Source organism: Gekko japonicus, unplaced genomic scaffold (assembly GCF_001447785.1).
Source record: "Gekko japonicus isolate JY-2015 unplaced genomic scaffold, Gekko_japonicus_V1.1 scaffold131, whole genome shotgun sequence".
Classification (NCBI taxonomy): domain Eukaryota; kingdom Metazoa; phylum Chordata; class Lepidosauria; order Squamata; family Gekkonidae; genus Gekko; species Gekko japonicus.
Genome location: NW_015167061.1, coordinates 69889 through 90598, shown reverse-complemented (window position 1 = coordinate 90598; position 20710 = coordinate 69889). Strand labels below are relative to the sequence as shown.

At 50.1% G+C, this 20710-nt stretch overlaps 2 protein-coding genes across 2 annotated transcripts in view; both read right to left on the bottom strand.

Annotated features, from left to right (window-relative positions):
- The window catches only part of CLCN6 (chloride channel, voltage-sensitive 6), a 31332-nt gene extending 22807 nt beyond the window's left edge, over nucleotides 1-8525 (bottom strand). The window contains exons 1-6 of the mRNA XM_015412546.1: nucleotides 8451-8525; nucleotides 4901-4960; nucleotides 3850-3915; nucleotides 2335-2400; nucleotides 1320-1386; nucleotides 959-1065 (exon numbers count right to left, since the gene is read on the bottom strand). Coding sequence (XP_015268032.1) covers nucleotides 959-1065; nucleotides 1320-1386; nucleotides 2335-2400; nucleotides 3850-3915; nucleotides 4901-4960; nucleotides 8451-8525 — 441 coding nt within the window. The remainder of the gene's footprint in view (nucleotides 1-958; nucleotides 1066-1319; nucleotides 1387-2334; nucleotides 2401-3849; nucleotides 3916-4900; nucleotides 4961-8450) is intronic.
- Nucleotides 8526-9453: 928 nt separating this feature from the next.
- On the bottom strand, nucleotides 9454-20408 carry LOC107111617 (C-type lectin domain family 2 member D-like). Its single transcript, XM_015412602.1, has 7 exons — nucleotides 20301-20408; nucleotides 19103-19240; nucleotides 17045-17107; nucleotides 16232-16333; nucleotides 14379-14551; nucleotides 12190-12296; nucleotides 9454-9944 (listed from the first exon to the last, which is right to left on the bottom strand). Exons 2-7 carry the CDS (start codon nucleotides 19215-19217, stop codon nucleotides 9821-9823), a joined length of 684 nt encoding a protein of 227 aa, XP_015268088.1. The 5' UTR covers nucleotides 19218-19240; nucleotides 20301-20408; the 3' UTR covers nucleotides 9454-9820.
- Nucleotides 20409-20710: the final 302 nt, after the last annotated feature.

Here is a 20710-nt window from a genome sequence, read left to right as displayed (position 1 = left end):
AATCCTACAAAGATACCTCTGCAATTCCCAAGAAGTTGGCTCGATCTCAAATTGCAGAACACAATTTTCTCCAGGTCAGTTTGGCTGGAGATCCTGGAGGTTTTTTTGGTCATCTTCTGGGTGTGGAACAGCGACCACTGGGGGGGTGGAGGGGGAAGTATTTGTGAAGTTCCTGAATTGTGCAGGGGGGTTGGACTAGATGATCCTGGAGGTCCCTCCCAACTCTACGATTCTATAAAATATCTGACTGTGACAGTGCATAATCATAACATTATTCAGAGTGGGAATTGGAAAAAGTGCAGAAAAGGGCAACTAGAATGATAAAAGGGTTGGAACACGTTCCCTATGAAGACAAGTTAAGGCGCTTGGGGCTCTTTAGCTTGGAGAAACGACGGCTGAGAAGTGACATGATCGAGGTTTATAAGATTATGCATGGGATAGAGCAGGTCGAGAAAGAAGTACTATTCTCCCTTTCTCACAACAGAAGAACTCGTGGGCATTCCATGAAATTGCTGAGCAGTCGGATTAGAACGGATAAAAGGAAGTCCTTCTTCACCCAAAGAGGGATTAACACTTGGAATTCACTGCCACAGGGGGTGGTGGCAGCTAAAAGCATGGACGGCTTCAAGAGGGAACTGGATAAGCATATGGAGCAGAGGTCCATCAGTGGCTATTAGCCACAAGGTATAGATAGGAACTCTCAGGCTGGGGCATGTGATGCACTGCCTTCTTGATGCTTGGAGTGGGGGCAACAGTGGGAGGGCTCCTAGTGTCCTGGACCCACTGCTAGACCTCCTGATGGCCCCTGGTGTTTTTGGCCACTGTGTGACACAGAGTGTTGGACTGGATGGGCCATTGGCCTGACCCAACATTGGCTTCTCTTATGCTCTCTTATGTTCTCATGACATGCAGAAAAGAACTTCTGGGGGCCAACTGCAGCCTGGCCACGCAGTGTTACCTGGATCAAGACGAGGAGGCTGGCCAGGAAGATGAAGGTCATGTTGAAGCCCAGGAGCTCCAGCAGGGAGACGGCCAGGCAGCCCTTCTCGCTGCACTCCTCCACCGCTGCACGGGGAGAGTCAAGGAAAGGGGTCCAGCCAACCCGCCAAGCCCTCGCACAGGCGGGACTCCAGCCTCCCTGACCCCAGCCACCCTGCACGCCAGGCTGAGCAGAAGCTCCTGGGCTTTGCTCCAACAGTCGGGCAGGGCGGGCTGCATAGACGGAGCCACTCAAAGCCAGAAGGCTCGTGACGATGACACCCAAGCCGCTCCCCCACCCACGGGGGCCTGGCAAGAGCTCCCGAGCACAGAGAGGATACAGCTCTGTACCACCCGGAACTTGAGCTGGGAGAAGAGCCGGACGAAGAAGTCCACAAAGAGGCCCACCTGCAAGAGAAGAGACAGAGGGCTCCCGTGAGCGGCCTCACAAACGCCACTCTGGGCATCTGGCGACTGGACGGATCCAGACTGCTTTTTCGCTCACGCAAGGCACTTCTGTCAGCGGAACGGAAGCAGGCCTACTAAGCCCACCTCTGAGATGCTGCTTCTGGGAGACAGGGGACCCTCGGGAATGGCATAAGAGTCTGGTGTTGGCAGCTGGAAGGCAGAACTGGTGGATCCCTGAACCTTGATGGGCTGGGCTAGCCCAGTTTCACCACCTCTTGGAAGCTCAGCAGGTTCAGCCCTGGTTAGTCCTTGGATGGGAGACCACCAAGGAATACCAGGGGTCCGTACGCAGAGGCAGGCAAGGGCACTCCACCTCTGTTCCTCTCTTGCCCTGACCCGGATAGCCCAGGCTAGCCCGATCTCAACGGAAGCTAGGCAGGGTCGGCCCTGGTTAGTACTTGGACGGGAGACCACCAAGGAAGTCCAGGGTCCGTACACAGAGGCAGGCAATGGCAAACCGCCTTTATTCGTCTCTGGTCTTGAGAACCCCATGAGGGGGGTCGCCACAGGTCAGAAACAACTTGATTGTACGTCACACACATTTCCGTTCACTTAAAACTAAGGCAGGATCCAACCCAATTGCTCCCCCGCCCCCCGCCCAGGTACATCCTGCATAAAGACGACAAAAGAAACACAGACCTTTGACAGACACGAAAAGAAACTAGACGTCAGCCACTGTTTTCGCTTATGGTGGCCGACTGGACAGCTTTGCCATCTTATGGGTGTTGTTATTTGAAATGGTCTGAATTGTTTGTAATTTGTTATTTTATTGTTTTATTATTTATGAAGCCAATACGGTCTTGTCAGCCGCCCGGAGCCTGCCTCGGCAGGGAGGGGGGGTATAAGTCAAATAAGTAAGCAAGTAAATAAATAACTAAAGCACCTTACCAGCCCTGTACAAACTCCAATAGCAAAGACCATCACCCACTTCACTGCTTCGTACCGCCGGGCTCTCTGTAAGGGCGGAGGAGGAGAAAAAAAGGTTTACACACGTGTCGGAAGTGGCATACCAGCATCACAGGAAGGTCTGCATCAGCATAAGCCATTTCATCTACGCAGGGGAAGTCTGCACAACCCTGAGCTAAACCTCTGATTCGCTCAGTTAACTTTATTTACTCTTTTTTTAAAAAATTAAACCTCTACATCTCGTGGTGTGGTGCTGCCTGGCCCATCTCTCCAGCCCAAGGCTCCACTGTTCCTGGTGTTCAGCCTCTGCCCTGAAGGCCAGAAACACGTTTTCCACACCAGGGTTCATCCCCACCGCTTGTGGACTCAGAAGAGCCTACACAGAGCGCCTTTCCCTCAATCTGCCCCCCGGCAAACAAAATTCTCTGTGCCCGGCTAGGCGCCTGGCATGCCACACTCCCCATGACTCGCATTCCACTATTCATACACCTCCACATTCAGCACCAGCTGACCAGCGAACTGGCATCCCTCCCAGACAATTGGCAGCTCCCAGCCAAAAGTGCAGGGGATTACTCCAACCAGGGGTGTGGAATTTTTTTTTTTTTACTGGTATTTTTTGGTTCAGGTCTACAGTTCAGTCTGGTCTGGTATTTGGATCTGGGTTTTTTTTGGAAATCCTGACATTTTTGGGGTCCAATAGACCAGAACCAAAAAATGCTGGTAAAGAAGAAGAGATTGGATTTATAACCCAACTTTCACTACCTGAAAGAGTTTCACAGTGGCTTAAAATCCCTTCCCCTCCCTACAACAGACACACTATGAGGTAGGTGAGGTTGAGAGAGCTCTCTCCAGAACTGCCCGTGAGAGAACAGCTCTGAGAGAACTTATGACTGACCCACGGTCACACCAGCAGCTGCATGTGGAGGAGTGGGGAATCAAACCTGGTTCTCCCAGATTAGAGTCCACGCTCTTAACCACTACACCAGAAATACCAGCCCAGTCCAGGGGCTGGCTTGGCTTCTCTTGCCACCCACTTTAAACTGGGTGGCAGGGGTAGGCAGTGGAGATCTGTGCCGGGGAGCTCTGAACTCCCCAACGACTCAGGTGATCTTGAGCTGGCTTCTCTTGCAGCCCAGTTTAAACCAGCCTGCAGCAGCAGGGAGCTCTCAGCTTCCCGCCACCCCGGCTGATCCTTGGGCTGACCTCTGCATTCCCTTCAAAGTTTAAAAGGACCAATTAAGCCCACCCGACAAACAGCTGATTTGTTTTCAGATTGACCCAAAATCCCTGAATATATCTAGGATTTTCTTGGGATTTTTTCCTAGTTTCCCCAAGAAAACCCAGACACATTTGAGAAGCCGAAATACACCTGAAAAATACCTATTAGGTATTTTGGGGGTATATTTTCGGCTCGGGAAGATCTGAATGCACACCCTTAATACCCACCATTTCCTCCTCCTCTGAATTACTGAAACAGAAGGCAGCAATATGTCCTACCCTGTTATCTAGACTTTCCAGTACTTCCAAGTAGGGTTCATTGATGCAGCGGTCGTAGTCCAAGCTCTAGAAGAAGGCAAAACAAACACCCAACCATGAAACCACCACATTCACGTGAGAGGAGAGAGATTCCCATGAGTGAGAAAAGATGGGGATACATTCACGCCGGCCCTGGCACACAGAAGACATTTGCCCTGACGTGAGTTTCAGCAGCCAAGCACGTCTCCTCTCAATTGACAAAAAGACTGAACGGGGGCCAGAAAAGCTCAACGGCAGAACTCCTCCACAGAGGCATCTAAACAACTGTTCACCTGGCACCAGCAAGTGGCCAAAAGTGGGGTTCACACACTGGAACAGAGCGGAGGACTGTTGTTTCTCGGAGACCTTCAAATGAGCCACACATGATTGAGGCTGGCTTTCTGCATGTAAGCAAGGAAACGTGACACTGGGTGCCACCAACCTCCCTGGACCTCTTGGCAGGGTGACCTGTCGCCAGCCTCTGAACGTGCTCTGAGTAAAGTGGTGAGACAACAACTAGTCTTGCCTTAACACAGGAAGAAAAGCTGAGGGGGGTCCCCCCAAACAATTCATCCTTAATAGGGATGGGCCTGAACCGGCTGACACACTGAAGTTCATCATGAATTTTGGCTGGTTCGTAGTTCACAAAGCAATGATCGCAAACCGAGGAACTGCCACAAGCTTCCATGAATTTTGGGGCCATTCGTGGTGGTTTGTGAAGAACACAAATCATGAAAAATAGCTCTGCTATTTGGTTTAAATGGCTTGGAGCCATTAAATGGCTTGGTTTAAATGGCCTGGAGCCATCTAAACTCAGCTTTCTGCTCCCCGTGAAAAACCACAGGGAGCAGAAAGCGGGGTTTAAACTTTAGATGGCTCATAAACTCACATGGGTTCATGATTCAGTTTGTGGTTCAGCAACATACCACGAACCAACCAACCCCTATAAAAGAAGTCACAGAAATACACACACGCACACTCACTTAATCCACCATCACCCCCAGCATCCACTCAACATCTCAGAGCCCCTCACCTCATAGTCCTTACGTGGGAGAATCTCTTCATCTTCCTCCTGAGTTTCTCCAAGGATGGTCTAGGAAGGAAATTCAAGACTGATAAGCCAGGCTAAGTCAAACTACGTTGGAGACAAGTTTGCTCATTGCTAATTGAGAGCCAGCGTGCTGTCGTGGTGAGACCATCGGACTACCATCTGGGAGACCCAGGTTTGAATCCCCATTCTGCCACCAAAGCTCGCTAGGTGACCCTGGGCCAGCCACACACGCTCAGCCTGACCAGTGTTCCCTCTAACCTGAGTTAGTGTGAGCTGGCTCACAGTTTTTTAGCCTCTGGCTCACACATTTTTATCTCAGCTCAGGAAGGATGGGGCTCCAGAGCAATCTAATTTACGCAGGAGACAAATCGCTCACTCACAACTTTAATGCCAGTTGCTCACAAAGTAGAATGTTTGCTCACAAGGCTCCACAGCTTAGAGGGAGCATTAAGCCTGACCAGGGTTGCTGTGAAGATCAAACAGAGGAGAGGAGAAGGATGTTGAGCTGCTTCAGGTTCCCATTGGGAAGAAAGGCAGGATACCAAGAAAGCAAGTCATAATGATAATAAGAATCCAGCCCAGAAGCAAACAAAAAGGATTTCCAGACACCTTCGGTCATTCATACTCCATCAGCTGAGGAAGCCCTGCAGGCCTGTTGTTGGGCCTCAAGTTTCACAGAGTCAGAGGCACAGTGGGTCAAAGACCTACTGTGGGTCAGTCACCTACTGTGCATGCAGGAAGTCCCGGCTTTGCCTTCTGACTTCTCGAACTCCCTGCCAGGCAGCTTAGAGGGAACAACTGCCTAGGACCATCTGGTCCTAGGCAGTGTTCCCTCTAAGCTGAGTTAGTGTGAGCTAGCTCACAGTTTTTTAGCCTCCGGCTCCCACATTTTTGTCTTCACTCAGGAAGGAGGGCTCCAGAGCAAACCGATCTCTGCAGCAGCCAAATCGCTCGCTCACAACTTTAATGCCAGCAGCTCACAAAGTAGAAGTTTTGCCCACAGGACTCCACAGCTTAGAGGGAGCATTGATCCCTGGTATCTTCATTTAAAAAGGACCGGGCAGTATATGATGGGAAGGACCTCAGCCAAAGACCCTGGAGAGCTGCTGCCAGTCTGAGTAGACGATACTGACTTTGATGTACCAGAGTCTGATTCAGTATAAAGCAGCTTCATGTGAAATCTGATTACCTGTCCAGAGAAGAAATACTTCCTTTTGTTTGTCTTGAATTGATTCTCCTTAGTTTCATCGGGTGCCTAGTATTATGGGGAAAGTACAGAAAGTTCTCTCCATCCTCTTTCTTCACTCCATGGATAATTTTACAAACTTCTATCATGTCCTTCTTGGTCGTCTTCCTTCCTAAACTAACAGTGCAATCCTAAACAGATTTACTCCAGTCTAAGCCCGCTGAAATCAAGGGGCTTAGACTGGAGTGACTTTTCTTAGGATCCCACTGCGAATGTTCCAAAGTCTTCTGGCTTTTCCTTAATCTTCTCAATTGCCCCTTCTGCATTTATTGCAGCTTTGCAATAGCTGCTGTTCTTAACATGCAGGAAGGAGAAGGCTTAGAGAAAATGCATTCGTTACTTTGAGCACTAGTCGTGAGAACGCACCCTTTCACCTCATTCTGCCGCAGGGAGGGAGTCCTTTGAATTTACAAACGCATGACGCTGTCAGACTATCAGTCTATCCCTGCCCGGCACCTCCTGTCTAGCCAGCTGCGCTCTCCAAGGTCTTAAGCAGAGACAGATCTTTCTCTTACTCCTGAGACCCTTTTCATTGGAGATGCTGCAGATGGGGCCAGACGCATGCAAAACACGTACTCTCCTGTTCCCCCCAAATCACCAATGAGTCACAACAAAAAGGCAGTGAAGCACTGCAGACGATAAACGGCGGCGGCACCAAGAGAAGAACAGGAAAGCGGGGAAGAGTAGCCACGACGCCAAGAGGCCCCTGGATCTGAAGGCAAACAGCTCCACACTACCAAGATAAACGGAGATGCCCAGGAAAGGGAGGCGGCGACGGGAAAGCAGACTGGCTGGCCCAGGCCTGCCAAGGAAATGGAGCATGCCCACAGCGCTGGTAACGTCGACCCCATCTGCATTTTAACAAAAGAGCTGCAGTTTCAGCAACACTATGGCTTTGCCAAAAGCCACTGATGCTCACTTAAAAAAAAAAAAGCCACCCTTCACTCTGCAACCTTGTTTATTGCTCAAGCACCTACGCTGGGGCTACCCTCTTGGCTTTGCCACCCTGTGGATCTCCCTGCCTTAAGGGAGCCATACATCAAGGCAGGCAGCTGGGATCCTGCACCTTTCCAAGCCACGTGGAAGAAAGGGTGTTTGGCAGGAGAGAGGAGAAGCTGCATCTGCCGGGATGTTCTCTTCTGCAAAACTCTGAGTCAGGCGTGAGCCTGGCCCATCTCCACAGTTCACCAGCCACTGGCGTTTCTCAAAGAAGCTCCATGGTTCCCATCCTAGCCTGTGGCTAAGAGAATGTCACGATTTGCTTAATCCACGTTCAACAAATTTCCATTAGGGGTTATATCTTTGTATATGCGTCGCACGTGCATTACATAGGCAACCATTTTGGTGCATGTGAGGAAGGGGCTGAATCTTGAGTGGGTGGCTGTCCGTCACTAACGTTTCTCAGCAAACGTACTTATACCTAAGGGAAAATAAAGCTAAATAACCAGCGACACCGAGAGCGCCTTAAAACCTGTCAGACGGTTCTAGTCCCCCCTTCACCCCCTTCCCCACAAAGCAATTCCTACCCCCACACTTCTACATGGGGGCATCTAAAACATGCATGCACATAAAAAAGGACTGTGGATCACTGCTAGGGGTGGGGTGGGGTGGGGCAGAAGAGATGGGCACTGGGGAGGGCTGGAAAAGCACTCTGACTAGGCTCAACGGCACCCTTCCCCCTCCATCGCTGCCTGCCCAATATTGTGAGTCACCAAGTGACGCTTTTCCTGGCACTCAGTCCCGTCAGGGTAAGGTCCCCCTGTGAGGGCTCCCAATCCAGTCCTGTAAGAGCACACCCCGCCCCCGCCACCCCCTAAATTTGTTTCCTTGAACATGCTGGTTCCCACGACAGATTTTATAGGTTTAAAGGGAAAAGGTGGTTTACAGAACAGAGATAAGGAAGGGCCCTCTGCACGTCCTCAGAAACACTCCCCCCCTTGTGCCATACAGGGGCATCTATTCTACACGCAAACCCTATGCTGTTTAATGGGTCTCTGACCGTAATAAAAAAATAAAAAATAAAATAATAATACAAGCAAACCCAAAATTGGCCCCGCAGGGGAAAAAAACACCCGAAGTTACCAATATTATTTTTATTACCGTTATTTATGCTTCCACGTAAATGGACATATGTTAAAAAGGGGGGGTTAGTTATAGTTCTTCGCTACAGACGACCGACGCGGGCACTCTGCACATGCCCAGAGGCATCCCTGCCTAGCCAACCTAACAGGGGGAGGGCAAAGGACGTGGAGCACAGTGACATCCCGCCCCCCTCGCCCGCCTTACCAGCTCCTCCGGGGTGCGGCTGTCCCTCTCCCCGCAACAACAGCCGCAGCACCCCGCCCCGCATCCCGCCGCCATCTTTCTCCGCTCCGCCGCCTCCCTGAGAGGGTCGGAGCCAGCCAGCCTTCGTGCGCGTGCGCGGCACCTGACAGCCCCCCCCACACTTTTCTTCTATAGAATTTGACGGGCCTGACCGGAAACAGGAAGTGGTATCCAAGGCAACGGCGTCGCGAACCCTGGAAGAAGGGCGGAAGTTGGCGGTAAGGGACCGGAACCGCCCGAAGACGGGCAATGAGCTGAGAGGAATGAATCAAGAACGTGCACATTATTCGAAATGGCATCTCGACCTCGGTGTTGTTTGCCCTAAAACAATTAATTTTAAAAGTCCAGCTTTTTTTTTTTGGGGGGGGGGGTTGTTTTAAATCCAGAACCTCCTACCAGAGCACCCTTTTCAATGGAGGCGCCAGAGATGTATGTGCTTTTATGCCCCAGCGCTAGGGCTGCCAGCCTCCAGGTGTGACCTGGAGATCTCCAGCCAAGAGATCAGCTGCCCTGGAGAAAATGGCTGCTCTGAAGGGTGGACTCAATGGTATTGTACCATGCTGAAGCCCCTCTCCTCTCCAAACCCCGCCCTCTCCCGGATCCACCCCCAAAGTCTCTAGGTCCGGGTGTCAAACTCATTTGGTAGGAGGGCCGGATCTGACATAAATGAGACCTTGTTGGGCCGGGCCATGTGTGTCATAAAATGCAATATCAGGTAGCGGAGATATAAACTTTATAAAGGACACAAACACAAAGGAGCTCTTTTTTTTACTTAAAATAAAAACATGCTTAAAACTTTAGCATTCTTGCAATATTTTATTTAACAGTGTCTGATGAATTATTGCATCAAAATGTCTCTGCTGTTGCAATCTTGAGTATGCTGTTCAGGTCTGTATCTGTAAGCTGCAAACCTACAAAGATGCAGGAGCAGCAGAACTGGAAGAAGCAGCAGAAGACAGCCAGTTCCACTGCGGGACTGATAGAAGCCCTCCGGGGGACTGATCCAGCCCTCGGGCTGCATCACCCCTGCTCTAGGTATTTTCTAACCCAGACCTGGCAACCCTACCCAGCGCATTTCACACCCAAATGGTAGAAGAAGGGAGGGTTAAAATGCCAGTAAATGTGATCTTAGTATTTGTAAATAAATTAAAGTGATATCGCTTGCTACACGTATTGACACCTTTTAGACAGAATTTGACAGTTGCTTGAACGAAGGTCTTTCCTAAATCAGCATCCTGAAACAGTAAGAGTAAATGGACTGCTACATAATTTAATAAATGGAATCCTTTTATTAAAAATATATATCCTTTGAGAAGGCAGACAGCTCCGTTTTACAGACCCTGCGGAATTGTAACAAGTTTGCTACAGATCCATCGCTGGCTGTTGATGCACCGTGTAGAGTTGACCTCTTTGTCATTCAGGTAGGCGCAGAGACCATTGCCTCCTATTGGAAACCTACAACACAATCACCCCAAAGTCAGTATTATGCTGTGACGCAGAGCAGACAAACAGCCCTTCGGGGATAGATAACTCTTTCATCACTACCTTTCACTGACACGCACTTAAAGTCTCACCCATCCTTCTGACTTTCCCATGGAGTCTCAACCTGTGCGCTCTCTCTCTCTGCTTTCAGCAGGGGCCCGGCCAATGAAGAAGAAAAGGAGATTGGATTTATACCCCGTCCTTCACTCGGAGTGGCTTACAATCTCCTTCCCCTCCCAACAGACACCCTGTGAGGTAGGTGGGACTGAGAGCGCTTTTCAGGACTGCTCTTGAGAGACCAGCTCCAAGAGAACTTGTGACTGACCCAAGGTCACACCAGCAGCTGCAAGTGGAGGAGTAGGGAATCAAGCCCCATTCTCCCAGATTAGAGTCCACACACTTTAACCACTGGCTTGGTGAACCCCTTTGGGCTCTTCTTGCTCCCCCATCCACTCCACAACCACTCATAGGAAAAACTTCCATTCTCCCAAGAAACTCTCTTAAAAGCAAAGACCCTCCCCTAACATCTATCCCCCCCACACACAAAGAAAACCAAAAATAACAAGGTTATTAAGGGATAGAAACTCGAAGGCCATCTTATAAACCCAATCATCCACCTCTCCACTGAAGAAAAATCTTTTATCAACTGGTGCCCGAATTCTTAGTCAATGGGTGAAGAGGAAGCCTCTCTAGAAACAGAAACATAGAGCTGGAAGGGACCTCGGGGGTCACCTAGCCCAACCCCCTGCACAAAACCCTCACGGGGCCCTGGGCCAATTTGGCCTGGAGGAGAATTCCTTCCTGACCCCAAAGTGGCGAGTGGCATTACCCTGGGCATAGAAGAAAGGCCCACGAGAGCCAAGCACAGACTCATCACTCTTCCTCTCATGATCTGCCAACATTCATAGCGAGTCATAGAACCAGCAGTGCCTTTGCAAGTGCTCCCCAGGGCTGTATTATCCATAAGGCTGACTAGGCTGAAGCCGAGGGGCCCTGCAGGGACTAGAGGCCCATCCATATCTTTTTTGCTGAGGCACCGTTATTTTCTCTTCATTGTTGTTGTTCAGTCGCACAGTCGAGTCCGACTCTTCGCGAACTCATGGACCAGATCACGCCAGGCCTTCCGGTCTTCCGCCGTCCTCTGCCATTTCTCTTCATAGGCAGCCTGTAATATATGACCTCTATTAATAAGATAATTAACTGCTTCCTTATTGCAGTGAAACAAATTGTTTCTTATAGTAAAACAATTATCCATTTATATATACATACATACATACATATATGTGTGTGTGTGTGAGTATGTATATAATAAAGAGAATAAGAGATTGGATTTATACCCCGCCCTTCACTACCCAAAGGGGTCTCAGAGCAGCTTGCAAACTCCTTTCCCTTCCCCTCCCCACAACAGACACCCTGTGAGGTAGGCGGGGCTGAGAGAGCTCTTGACAGAAATGGCTCTTTTTCAAGAACAGCTCTTATCAGAACTACGGCTTACCCAAGGTCATCCAGCAGCTGCAAGTGGAGGAGTGGGGAATCAAACCCGGCTCTCCCAGATGAGAGCCCGTGCACTTAACCACTACACCAAACTGGCTCACTTCACTTCAAAATATTACAATATTGTACCCCCAAAATGTGCTTTCCTGAAGTGTTCTAATCAATCGATACAAATATATATTAAAATTGTGAACAGAATTCTTCAAGCATCGCTGGTTAAGACGCTGAACTGCAGGCTGTGGAAGGTCGGTAGTTCAGCAGTTCGAGACCCGAGTGTGCCGCACGACGGAGTGAGCTCCCGTCTCTAGTTCCAGCTCCTGCCAGTCTAGCAGTTTGAAAGCAAGAAATTGCAAGTAGATAAATAGGTACCACTTTGGTGGGAAGGTAACCGCGATCTGTGCGCCTTGGTGTTTAGTCCTGCCGGCCACATGACCACTGAAACGTCTTCGGACAGCGCTGGCTCTTCGGCTTTGAAACGGAGATGAGCACCGCAACCCTAGAGTCGGACTCGACTGGCTTTCGAGCAAGAGAAACCTTTACCTTTACTGCAGTCTAGTACCTGCCGTACCGGGATCAGGCTGTCAGCTGTGGTGGGGTGAAAGACTGAACTGCCAGAGGGGCCCTGACATACCTGAAAGCCTGGGGGCCCGGCCATGGATTAATACGCCCCTGGTTCTCCCCCCCTCCCCACCCCCTCTACTTTGCCAAAGTTCACAAGACTTACCAGTTGCTGAAGAGGGACCCATCCGGCTGCTTCCAGGGCTCTCTGACTCCCTCTCTCCGGAGGCCGATCCAGTAACCAGCCAAGCCTTCCGAGCTCATGACAAAATCCTTTCAAAAATGCAGATGTCTTCTCTTTTAAAATAAGCTCATAAGCCCTGTACATAAATGAATTCCCTCCGTATTCAGACACACCCCTCCCCATCACCCGATTTTAGCCAGTGGACAGAAGGAAGGTACTCCCCCTCCCTTCGCTCTACCAGGGCAACACAACTAGCCTGCAGAGCTTCTGGTCATGGGACTGTGAAGCTCAGTGTCACTGCAACCAGGGCTATTTCTGGGCAGGAACGCACAGGAATGGAGTTCCAGCTGGCTCCCAAGTTGGCCACACCCAGAAGGAACTCATTAGCATAACAGGCCACACCCAACAGCAGAAACTCATTAGGATTGGCTACATTACGGGTGTGTGGCCTAACATGCAAAGGGGGGTTCCTGCTACAAAAAACCCTGGGTTTTGACAATAAGGTAAACAAAATAAGAAGCAAAAGGTGGGTGTGGCTGGATGACCACACGTCTGGCAACATGGGGGTGTGGCCTAATATGTTAATATGATGCACTATCGGGTGTGGCCTAATATGCTAATGAGTTCCTGCTGTTGGGTGTGGCCTATTATGCTAATGAGTTTTGAAAGCCCTGATTGCGACCATTTCCTTCTTTGGAGGTCAAATGAATTAACAGAGAAACAGCCACAAGAGACTGGGCACAAGCACAGAAGTAGTTGCTGGCCATGTCCCGTACTGGGCTGTGTCTACCACCCCCTTATTTGTGGGAGAGGAGAGTTCTCGTGGCTGAACCAGAAAGAGATGGGGCATTCTTTGATGCACAGTGGTTCTAGTTGGCTAAACCCTGCACTGGTCACAAGCAGACCCCGGAGGAAGAGGAAAGGGTGCTCACGCGCTAGACTAGGACTAACCCACTGGATAGCCAGGGACAGGGGTCATTTAGTAGAAAAAGAGCTAGGGGGACTCATTAGCATAACTCATTAGCATATGCCACACCCCCTGCCATTGCCGGAAGTGTGTCATAAGGCCACACCTCCTGAACGGTCCCGGCCGCCGCCGCTGGCCTTGCAGCTCCACTGCCGAGCCCCATGACGGGCCCGGCGGTGGACCTGCAAGGCCGGCGGGAGTGCAAGGAAGCCCCGCGAAGGCCCTCCCTGGCCCCAGGCAGGCAGGGGTGGGGAGAGGCAGGGAGGAAGCAACTTACCCTCCCTCTTCTCCTGCCTCCTCCTGGCTGAATGAGGGCCGGAAGCGGGGCGGCCGGAAGCAGGGGGCGGGGCTTCGTCATGTGCCCCGCCCCCCGTACCTCACCCAGGGGAACTGCGATCCCCCGCGTTCCCCCCCGAAATGACCTCTGGCCAGGGATACAAACATGAAACTGCCTTACGGTGAACCATCAGTGTCAATATTGTCTAGTCAGACTGGCAGCAGCTCTCCAGGGTCTTAGCCAGAGGTCTTTCCCATTACCTCCTGCCTGGTCCTTTTTAACTGGAGATGCCGGGGACTGTACCTGGGACCTTCTGCATGCCAAGCAGAGGCTCTGCCACTCAGCCACACATGAATAAACATGAAGCTGCTTTGTACTCAGTTAGACCTTTGGCCCATCTAGTTCAGTACTGTCTACTCAGACTGGCAGTAGCATTCCAGGGTCTCAGGCAGAGGTCTTCCACATCCCCTCCTACTTGGTCCTTTTAACTGGCGATGCCTGGGATTGAACCTGGCACCTTCTGCATGCCAAGCAGATGCTCTACTGCTGAGCCACAGCCCTTCCCAGATGTCTTAAGGCAGTTATTAGATCTAAAGCCAAAAGTAAACCATTCCACCTTGGGATGAAAGGCTGCGGATTAAAAGTGCTCCTCGCCATTTCAGGAAACCAGCGTTCCAGGGACTGCGCCCAATCCAGGATTATCTCAAGGCTGTGGAGTGGATCAGACTGTAAGGGACACTGGGCTCTGTGGATCTGAGGGATCCTCTTGCTTACAGACCCCCTTCAGCTACCAAGACTTCCACCTTGCCTGGCTTCATCTTCAGCTGCCTTGCCCGAACCCTGGCTCCTCCAAGCCTCGCCTGGCAGCCCCTGACAAGAGCACACTTGTGCTGGATCCACGCCACGGAGCTTGACAGTCTCTCTCACCCTTTCCTGCAAAGTGTCCATCGCCACCAGGGAGCCCCTGTGGGAAATGCAACGATCCTGACCAACGTCCCAGGCCTCTTCAGTAGCAGAGAAGAAGTAGCACCGGCCTCCGCTCCTGACCCAGCCTTGGGGGCACGAATGGCTCAAAGCAGCCTGCAAACGGTGGCGCTTGACTGTTGGGGGAAAGACAGGAAGAAAAGCTATGAGTCCCATTCAGCATCTCCACCTGCAGTTTTGGGGAAAACGGTGACAATTTCCCACAGGCTCAGCCAGACGATAGCAGCAGACCGACAGGGTATGGAAAGATTCAAAAGAGCCTCTTTGGTCAGTCCAGTCCCTGCAACCAAACCACAATCCCTGACCTGCAAACAAAGTTGCAGGATCTTCTGGGAGACTGGATCGCCACCAACCGAGCACTCTAGCTTCGATCTCAAATGTCTCTGGCCACTTCCCACACTGTCATTTTTCTCACTCATTTCTCCCTATCGCTTTGGGTCCCCCCCCCTTCCCACACTTGTTTTTGCTCCCTCTGGGACTACTAGAGAGAGCAAAACACATTGGGGGGGGGGGGAACCCTGAAGGCAACGGGGACAGTCGAGTGACAAAAACGACAGTGCGGAAGTGGTCCTCTGTCAACTCTTGCATTTATTAGGTCATCATATTTATGGTTTTCAGAATGTGTGTATTAATGGATTTCATATTTTACATTATATTGTCCTATTATATTGTTTTATACTGTTGTGCAAGCCCCCCTGAGCCGGCTTGGCCGGGAGGGTGGGGTAAAAATCTAAAAAATAAATAAATAGATTTATGTGCTAATTTGCTACCATCCATTGATCTCACCGGTCACTGGTTTTGCATTTTGGCTATGACTGGCTCTCCCTAACAGCTACCTCCCCCACCCTCTTTTCCCCCTGTAAGCGGGACATGAAGAGATTTTATTCCCATGTGTCTGAAGAAGCGTGCGTGCTCACAAAAGCTTCCACCCAGAATTAAACTCTGTTGGTCTTCAAGGTGCCACTGGACCCAAACTTTGTTCTGTGGCTTCAGACCAACACGGCGACCCCCCCCCTGAATTTAGGCCCTCCTGTTATGCTCTAAGGTTCTGCTTCCAGACAGGTAGAAGGATTCGACTCAATTGGAGACATCCCCTTAACATATGATGACTGGTTGCCCGTTAGTAGATTTATAGTGTTCTAAATTTCTGGAGTCTTTTTGACGATATCTACCTCGGAACTTTATGAATTCTTGTCTTATGGAATATTATAATCAGTCTCTACAGAGGAAGACTTTCGAAACGAAGTCTTCGTTACCTGTATTGCACTTACCCGTGGGATTACTGAATTTACCTGTAGAACTTTTCCTTTGAATCGCTGACCTATATTGAATTTACCTGTTTGATTATTGAATGTACCTGTTGCTCTTTATTGCTGAACCTATATTGAGCTTACCTGTTGGATTACTGAATTTACCTGCTAATGATCTATATTGTACTAGCCTGTGGGTTTTCTGAGTTTACTTGTTAATTTAGTTTTCTGCATTGTCTTTATCTCTAGTAAATTAATATATAATCTGTACTGTATAATATTAACTTTTGCCTTGAGTCAGTCTCCATTTCCTGGTCCTTTCATTTGTGGGTTCCCAGTCTGAGCAGAGAGGCCACGGGGATGGTGGAGGAGGCCAGGTGAGAGAGGGAAGGTGTGGAGCCACGGGGCTGGCAGACTTTCACGCTGGGGCCGATCGTGATGGAGGAAATCTGGGTTCTGTGAAGGGCTTGGGGTCCAGAGAGGGGGCGGGCAGGGCAGCATCAGGGTGGGAGTTGGAGGGCAACAGGGAGGGGCTTAAGAACTCACCAGCCAGATAAATATTGAGAGCCACGGAGATCAGCAACAGCACGGCCAAAGTCACAAGGATGGCAATGTCTTTTGTGGTGACCTTGGTCTCCTGCCCATCAGCTAAAAGAGACAGAGACACAAAACAGATCACTTCCTGCCGCTCTCTGTCTGAGCTTTCATTGCTGATGTTCTCACAGACAGAAAAATTGGAAGGTTCCACAACTTGAGCTGCCTACTGCAGCCGGACAGACAGATCAGCAGCAGTGCTCCTACTAAGCTGTGGAGTCTTGTGAGCAGAAATTCTACGTTGTGAGCTGCTGGCATTAAAGGTGTGAGCAAGCGATTGGGCTGCTGCATAAATTGGTTGGCTCTGGAGCCCTCCTTCCTGAGCTGAGGCAAAAATGCGTGAGCCAGAGGCTAAAAAACTGTGAGCTAGCTCACACTCACTCAGCTTAGGGGGAACAACAGGGATATTTGATCACAGAACAGAAATTCATAGAAATGAAAACAGAGATGGGGGTCTTTGACTTGGCTGTTGGGATCCACAACCATCTCCCCTTGTTTTCTGCTCAAGATTATGAAGCTACGGTTTACTGAATCAGAACCTCAGGAAATCAAGGTCACTCTTGTCTACTCAGACTGGCAGCCGCTCTTCAGGAGCCTCAGGCCCAGGTCTCTGACATCACCCACTGCCTGGTCCTCGTAACTGGAGATGCCGGGGATTGAACTTGAAACCTTCTGCATGCCAAGCAGACGCTCTGCCACTGAGCCATGCCTCATCCCCCCAGAGGTTTGTGAATCTGAGGTTGGAAACCAGCAACAGGCACTTACCTAGGCTTTGCACCGCTCTCTTGCACCGACGAAGGAGCCCTTTCAAGGACCACTTACGTTGCGCTTATAAAACAGAAAGTAAACAAGACACCAAACGGAAACTGTTAATGGAAAAGAAAGAAGTACAGCAGCCCATAACAGTCCACAAATATGATCGAGGAGATCGGGCACATTATTCCTTTGTCTACACCCAGAAATGGATCAACCATACAAGGGTCCTCCTGCAGTCCTGCAAGCCCCCCTCGGGGAGTGGAATCTCTGAAACCTCCCCCCCCTCCGGAAACTCTCTTTGTACTGTCCTGGTATTCTCTTTACCATTTAATTCAAACTGGCCTATTTAAGAGAGTTCTCCTTGTGACCGGCTGCTTTGGTTTGCACCTTCCTAGCACCACAGAGTTAAAATGTAATTTTCTTTTGCCTTGCTTTAATTTAACTATGCAAGGGATGGCTTGCATATTTTGAACAGAAAAGCAGTTTATACATCAGATTTAATAATTGTTAATTCAGGTTTCTATATGTGGAAAGATAAAATGACATACAGATTTCCTTACAGTTTGGTGTGGTGGTTAAGTGCGCGGACTCTAAACTGGGAGAACTGGGTTTGATTCCCCACTCCTCCACTTGCACCTGCTGGATGACCTTGGGCAAGCCATAGTTCTGATAAGAGCTGTTCTTGAAAAAGAGCCTTTTCTGTCAAGAGCTCTCTCAGCCCCACCTACCTCACAGGGTGTCTGTTGTGGGGAGGGGAAGGGAAAGGAGGCTGTAAGCCGCTCTGAGACACCTTTGGGTAGTGAAGGGCGGCGTATAAATCCAATCCCTTCTTCTACAACCACATCTACAAAGTCCTCAGAAGGAAGGCTGCTGAGGGGACCCCCACCATCTCACTACTAAAATGTCTGAAGTGATCTATCAGAGAGCCCTGACATAGATAGCACAAGCTAGCCTGATCTTGTCAAATCTTGGAAGCTAAGCAGAGTCGGCCCCAGCTAGCATTTGGATGGGATACCTCGAAGTCCAGGGTCATGACACAGAAGCAAGCAACGGCAAACCGTATCTGAACACCACCTGCCTTGGGGGTTGCCAAAAATCAGCTGTGACTTGACAGCAAAAAAAAAAAATCCCTGACACAGTTTGCTGTCTATCAGAACATTTTATTTCTCTGCAAAATGTTGCCAAGCAGTTATACACACACACATACATAGACCTTTTTAGGCATAACACAACAGCAAAGAGAACAATGAAACAAATAGAAAATAAATAGCACGAAGTAATAGATTATAACAATTTACACCATGCTGCACCAACAAGAAATCGTCTTTATAAACTTCTCGGAAATAACAGACTCAGTTGAGAATATAGCAATTCTTAACAAGGGGGTTAAGGCTTGTATGCCCCTACCCTAAGCTTCCAAACATAGGCTAAGAATTCGGCAACAGACAAAGTAATTGCCAGGGACTTATCAGACAATAAAATTTTAAGATCATTGTCAGTCGGGTTCCTTGTGGTAGGTAAGTGGGGACTAATCAGATAGCTACGCATAGTAGAATATTGACGACGTAGAAGGACATGAGCAACTGAATCAGGTTCACTATAGAGACAATTGCAGGTTCTGTCCCTATAGGGGATACCCCTATATCTGCCTAATACAACAGCTGAGGGGAAAAGATTGAAGCTTGCTAGCATAAATACCCGCCGATAAAGTAGGATTGTTAGATTAGAGATGCACAGAGCCATAGAGGCTTAGGGAGGGGGGGAGAAAGGTCAAGGGAGCATGGAGAACAGACTCCATAGCTCCCACCATTAATTGTTTGGGCTTCCATATCCCAAATCCTCCTCCGTACCACCAAGCAGTTATACATGGAAGCCTCTGCTTTAAGAAGGCCCTTCTGCACCCTCGTAATACAGAAACCTTTGTGTCATTAACCCTGGCAAGAAACAAAAGTTCTGAGCAATGAAGTTTCTTACAAGCGCATCACAAAATGCTCTCCACGGATACTGGGTGGGGAGGACCCGGCACCAAGATCTCAGCCCCACAGTGCAGCGAGGAAATCTGCTTACCACGGAAGTCTCTCGTCTCTGAGCATCCACTGAGGAGCAGTATCGCTGGACCAGAAGCCGAATTCCTGGGTCCGTTTCCTAGGTTTCCTTCAAGCGGATTCCGAGATCCCTTCATTTGTTTGCACTCAGATGACGCCTCTGTAAACCCAGGAGAACAATAATGGCACTGACAAGGTCCATAAAGCACCCAGAACACCTCTCTGCCGTTCAGAAGTTACTACATAAACTCACTTTATTTAATGCAATAATGAAAAATCTATTTTTGAGGGGTATAGCAGAACCAGCCCTGTCTGTAGCAACTCAGGAGGAAACACTGTTCAGGGACTGCCTTGCTCATTACAGCTTTTCATAACTGGGCATGGAAATGGCAGCTAAAGAGGAGATCCCTATAAAAGGAAATAACCATGCTGACAGGAAGCAGTGAGGGTGGCTTAGTCAGTGGGAAAACATCTGTGTGGGAGCTAAAAAGAGATCTGCGATTATGAACAATGAACAGTAATCAGGAGGAGGAGGAGATTGGATTTATACCCCGCCCTTCACTACCCAAAGGACTCGCAGAGCGGCTTACAATCTCCTCCTACAATTGCAAAATCGCCTGACTCTCCCTGGTCCAAAAGACGCCAGATTGGCCGCTACCAGACACACACACAGACACATATATAAAGCAGTGATATTAAAAGGGGACCACCCCATCGCTTTCAAGATTTTGGGAACCTTTATTCACTTCCACACATCTCCAGTGTTTCCATTCAGCTTATATTTATCATTTTAGAGGAAGCTTTCAAACTGTGTCAGGGATTTTTATGAGCATAAACTGCGAAAAAGGGAATTTCACTTCCTGGGCTGTGCCTTTTCCTCCTCCAGGGGCTGGCCGGAAGCTTCTTGGGAGCCGGCCACGAGGACCTGAAGCCAGTAGCCCTCCTGCCATGCTTGGAACTCAGAGACCGGCTGCTCGTGCACAGGGGGGCTCCATTCTCCTCGGTCCAGAGCCACGGACAGATCTCCCCTCTCTCTGCGAGTCGGTGCCACCCCCTTGTAAGGACGTCCCAGAACAAGGAGAGCCACACGTGGCGAAAAGGGGGGGCTTCCTTTTGTGCGTCCTGCGTCGACAGCCCCTCGACTCCCGGGTCGTCTTCGCCCCATGGGGAGGCTGGCTCCCCACCTCTTCCCGCCACCCCCGTCCAGGCAGTTGCCTCACCTTGTCTCGGGCCGTTCCGCGGATCGCCCTGCAGCCGAGCCCGGAGAAGAGAAAGAGAAAGAGGAGCCGAGTTCGTACCACGTCCCCACTTCCCATTGGCTCGGGACGCGCAGGCTGAAGCCAATCAGGAAGCCAGGGCGCTCCTAGCCGAGGGGCAGGGGGCGTGGCTCATTGGGGGGGGGGCTCCGCTTGGTCTCGGGCCCCTTGACCTGGGCTTGCCAACCTCCTGGGGGGCGACTGAAGATCTCCTGGGATTGCAACGACTCTCCGGGTGGTAAGAGGTCCGCTCACCTGGAGGAAATGGTGGCCTTGGAAGGTGGTCTGGATGGCATTGCAGGCAGCCCACTGGAGTCCCTCCCCTCCCTCTCATCAGGCTCAACCCCCCCCCCCCCCCCGCTTCTCCCCCCGCG

What these genes read in the sequence shown, in the direction of transcription:
- LOC107111617 (XM_015412602.1), bottom strand. Translation starts at nt 19,217, where the DNA reads ATGAAGGGATCTCGGAATCCGCTTGAAGGAAACCTAGGAAACGGACCC. An exon ending in AGAGACGAGAGACTTCCGTG is followed by an intron (nt 17,108 to 19,102) that starts GTAAGCAGATTT and finishes CTGTTTTATAAG; the next exon opens with CGCAACGTAAGTGGTCCTTG. An exon ending in GGGTCCCTCTTCAGCAACTG is followed by an intron (nt 9,945 to 12,189) that starts GTAAGTCTTGTG and finishes ATTGTGTTGTAG; the next exon opens with GTTTCCAATAGGAGGCAATG.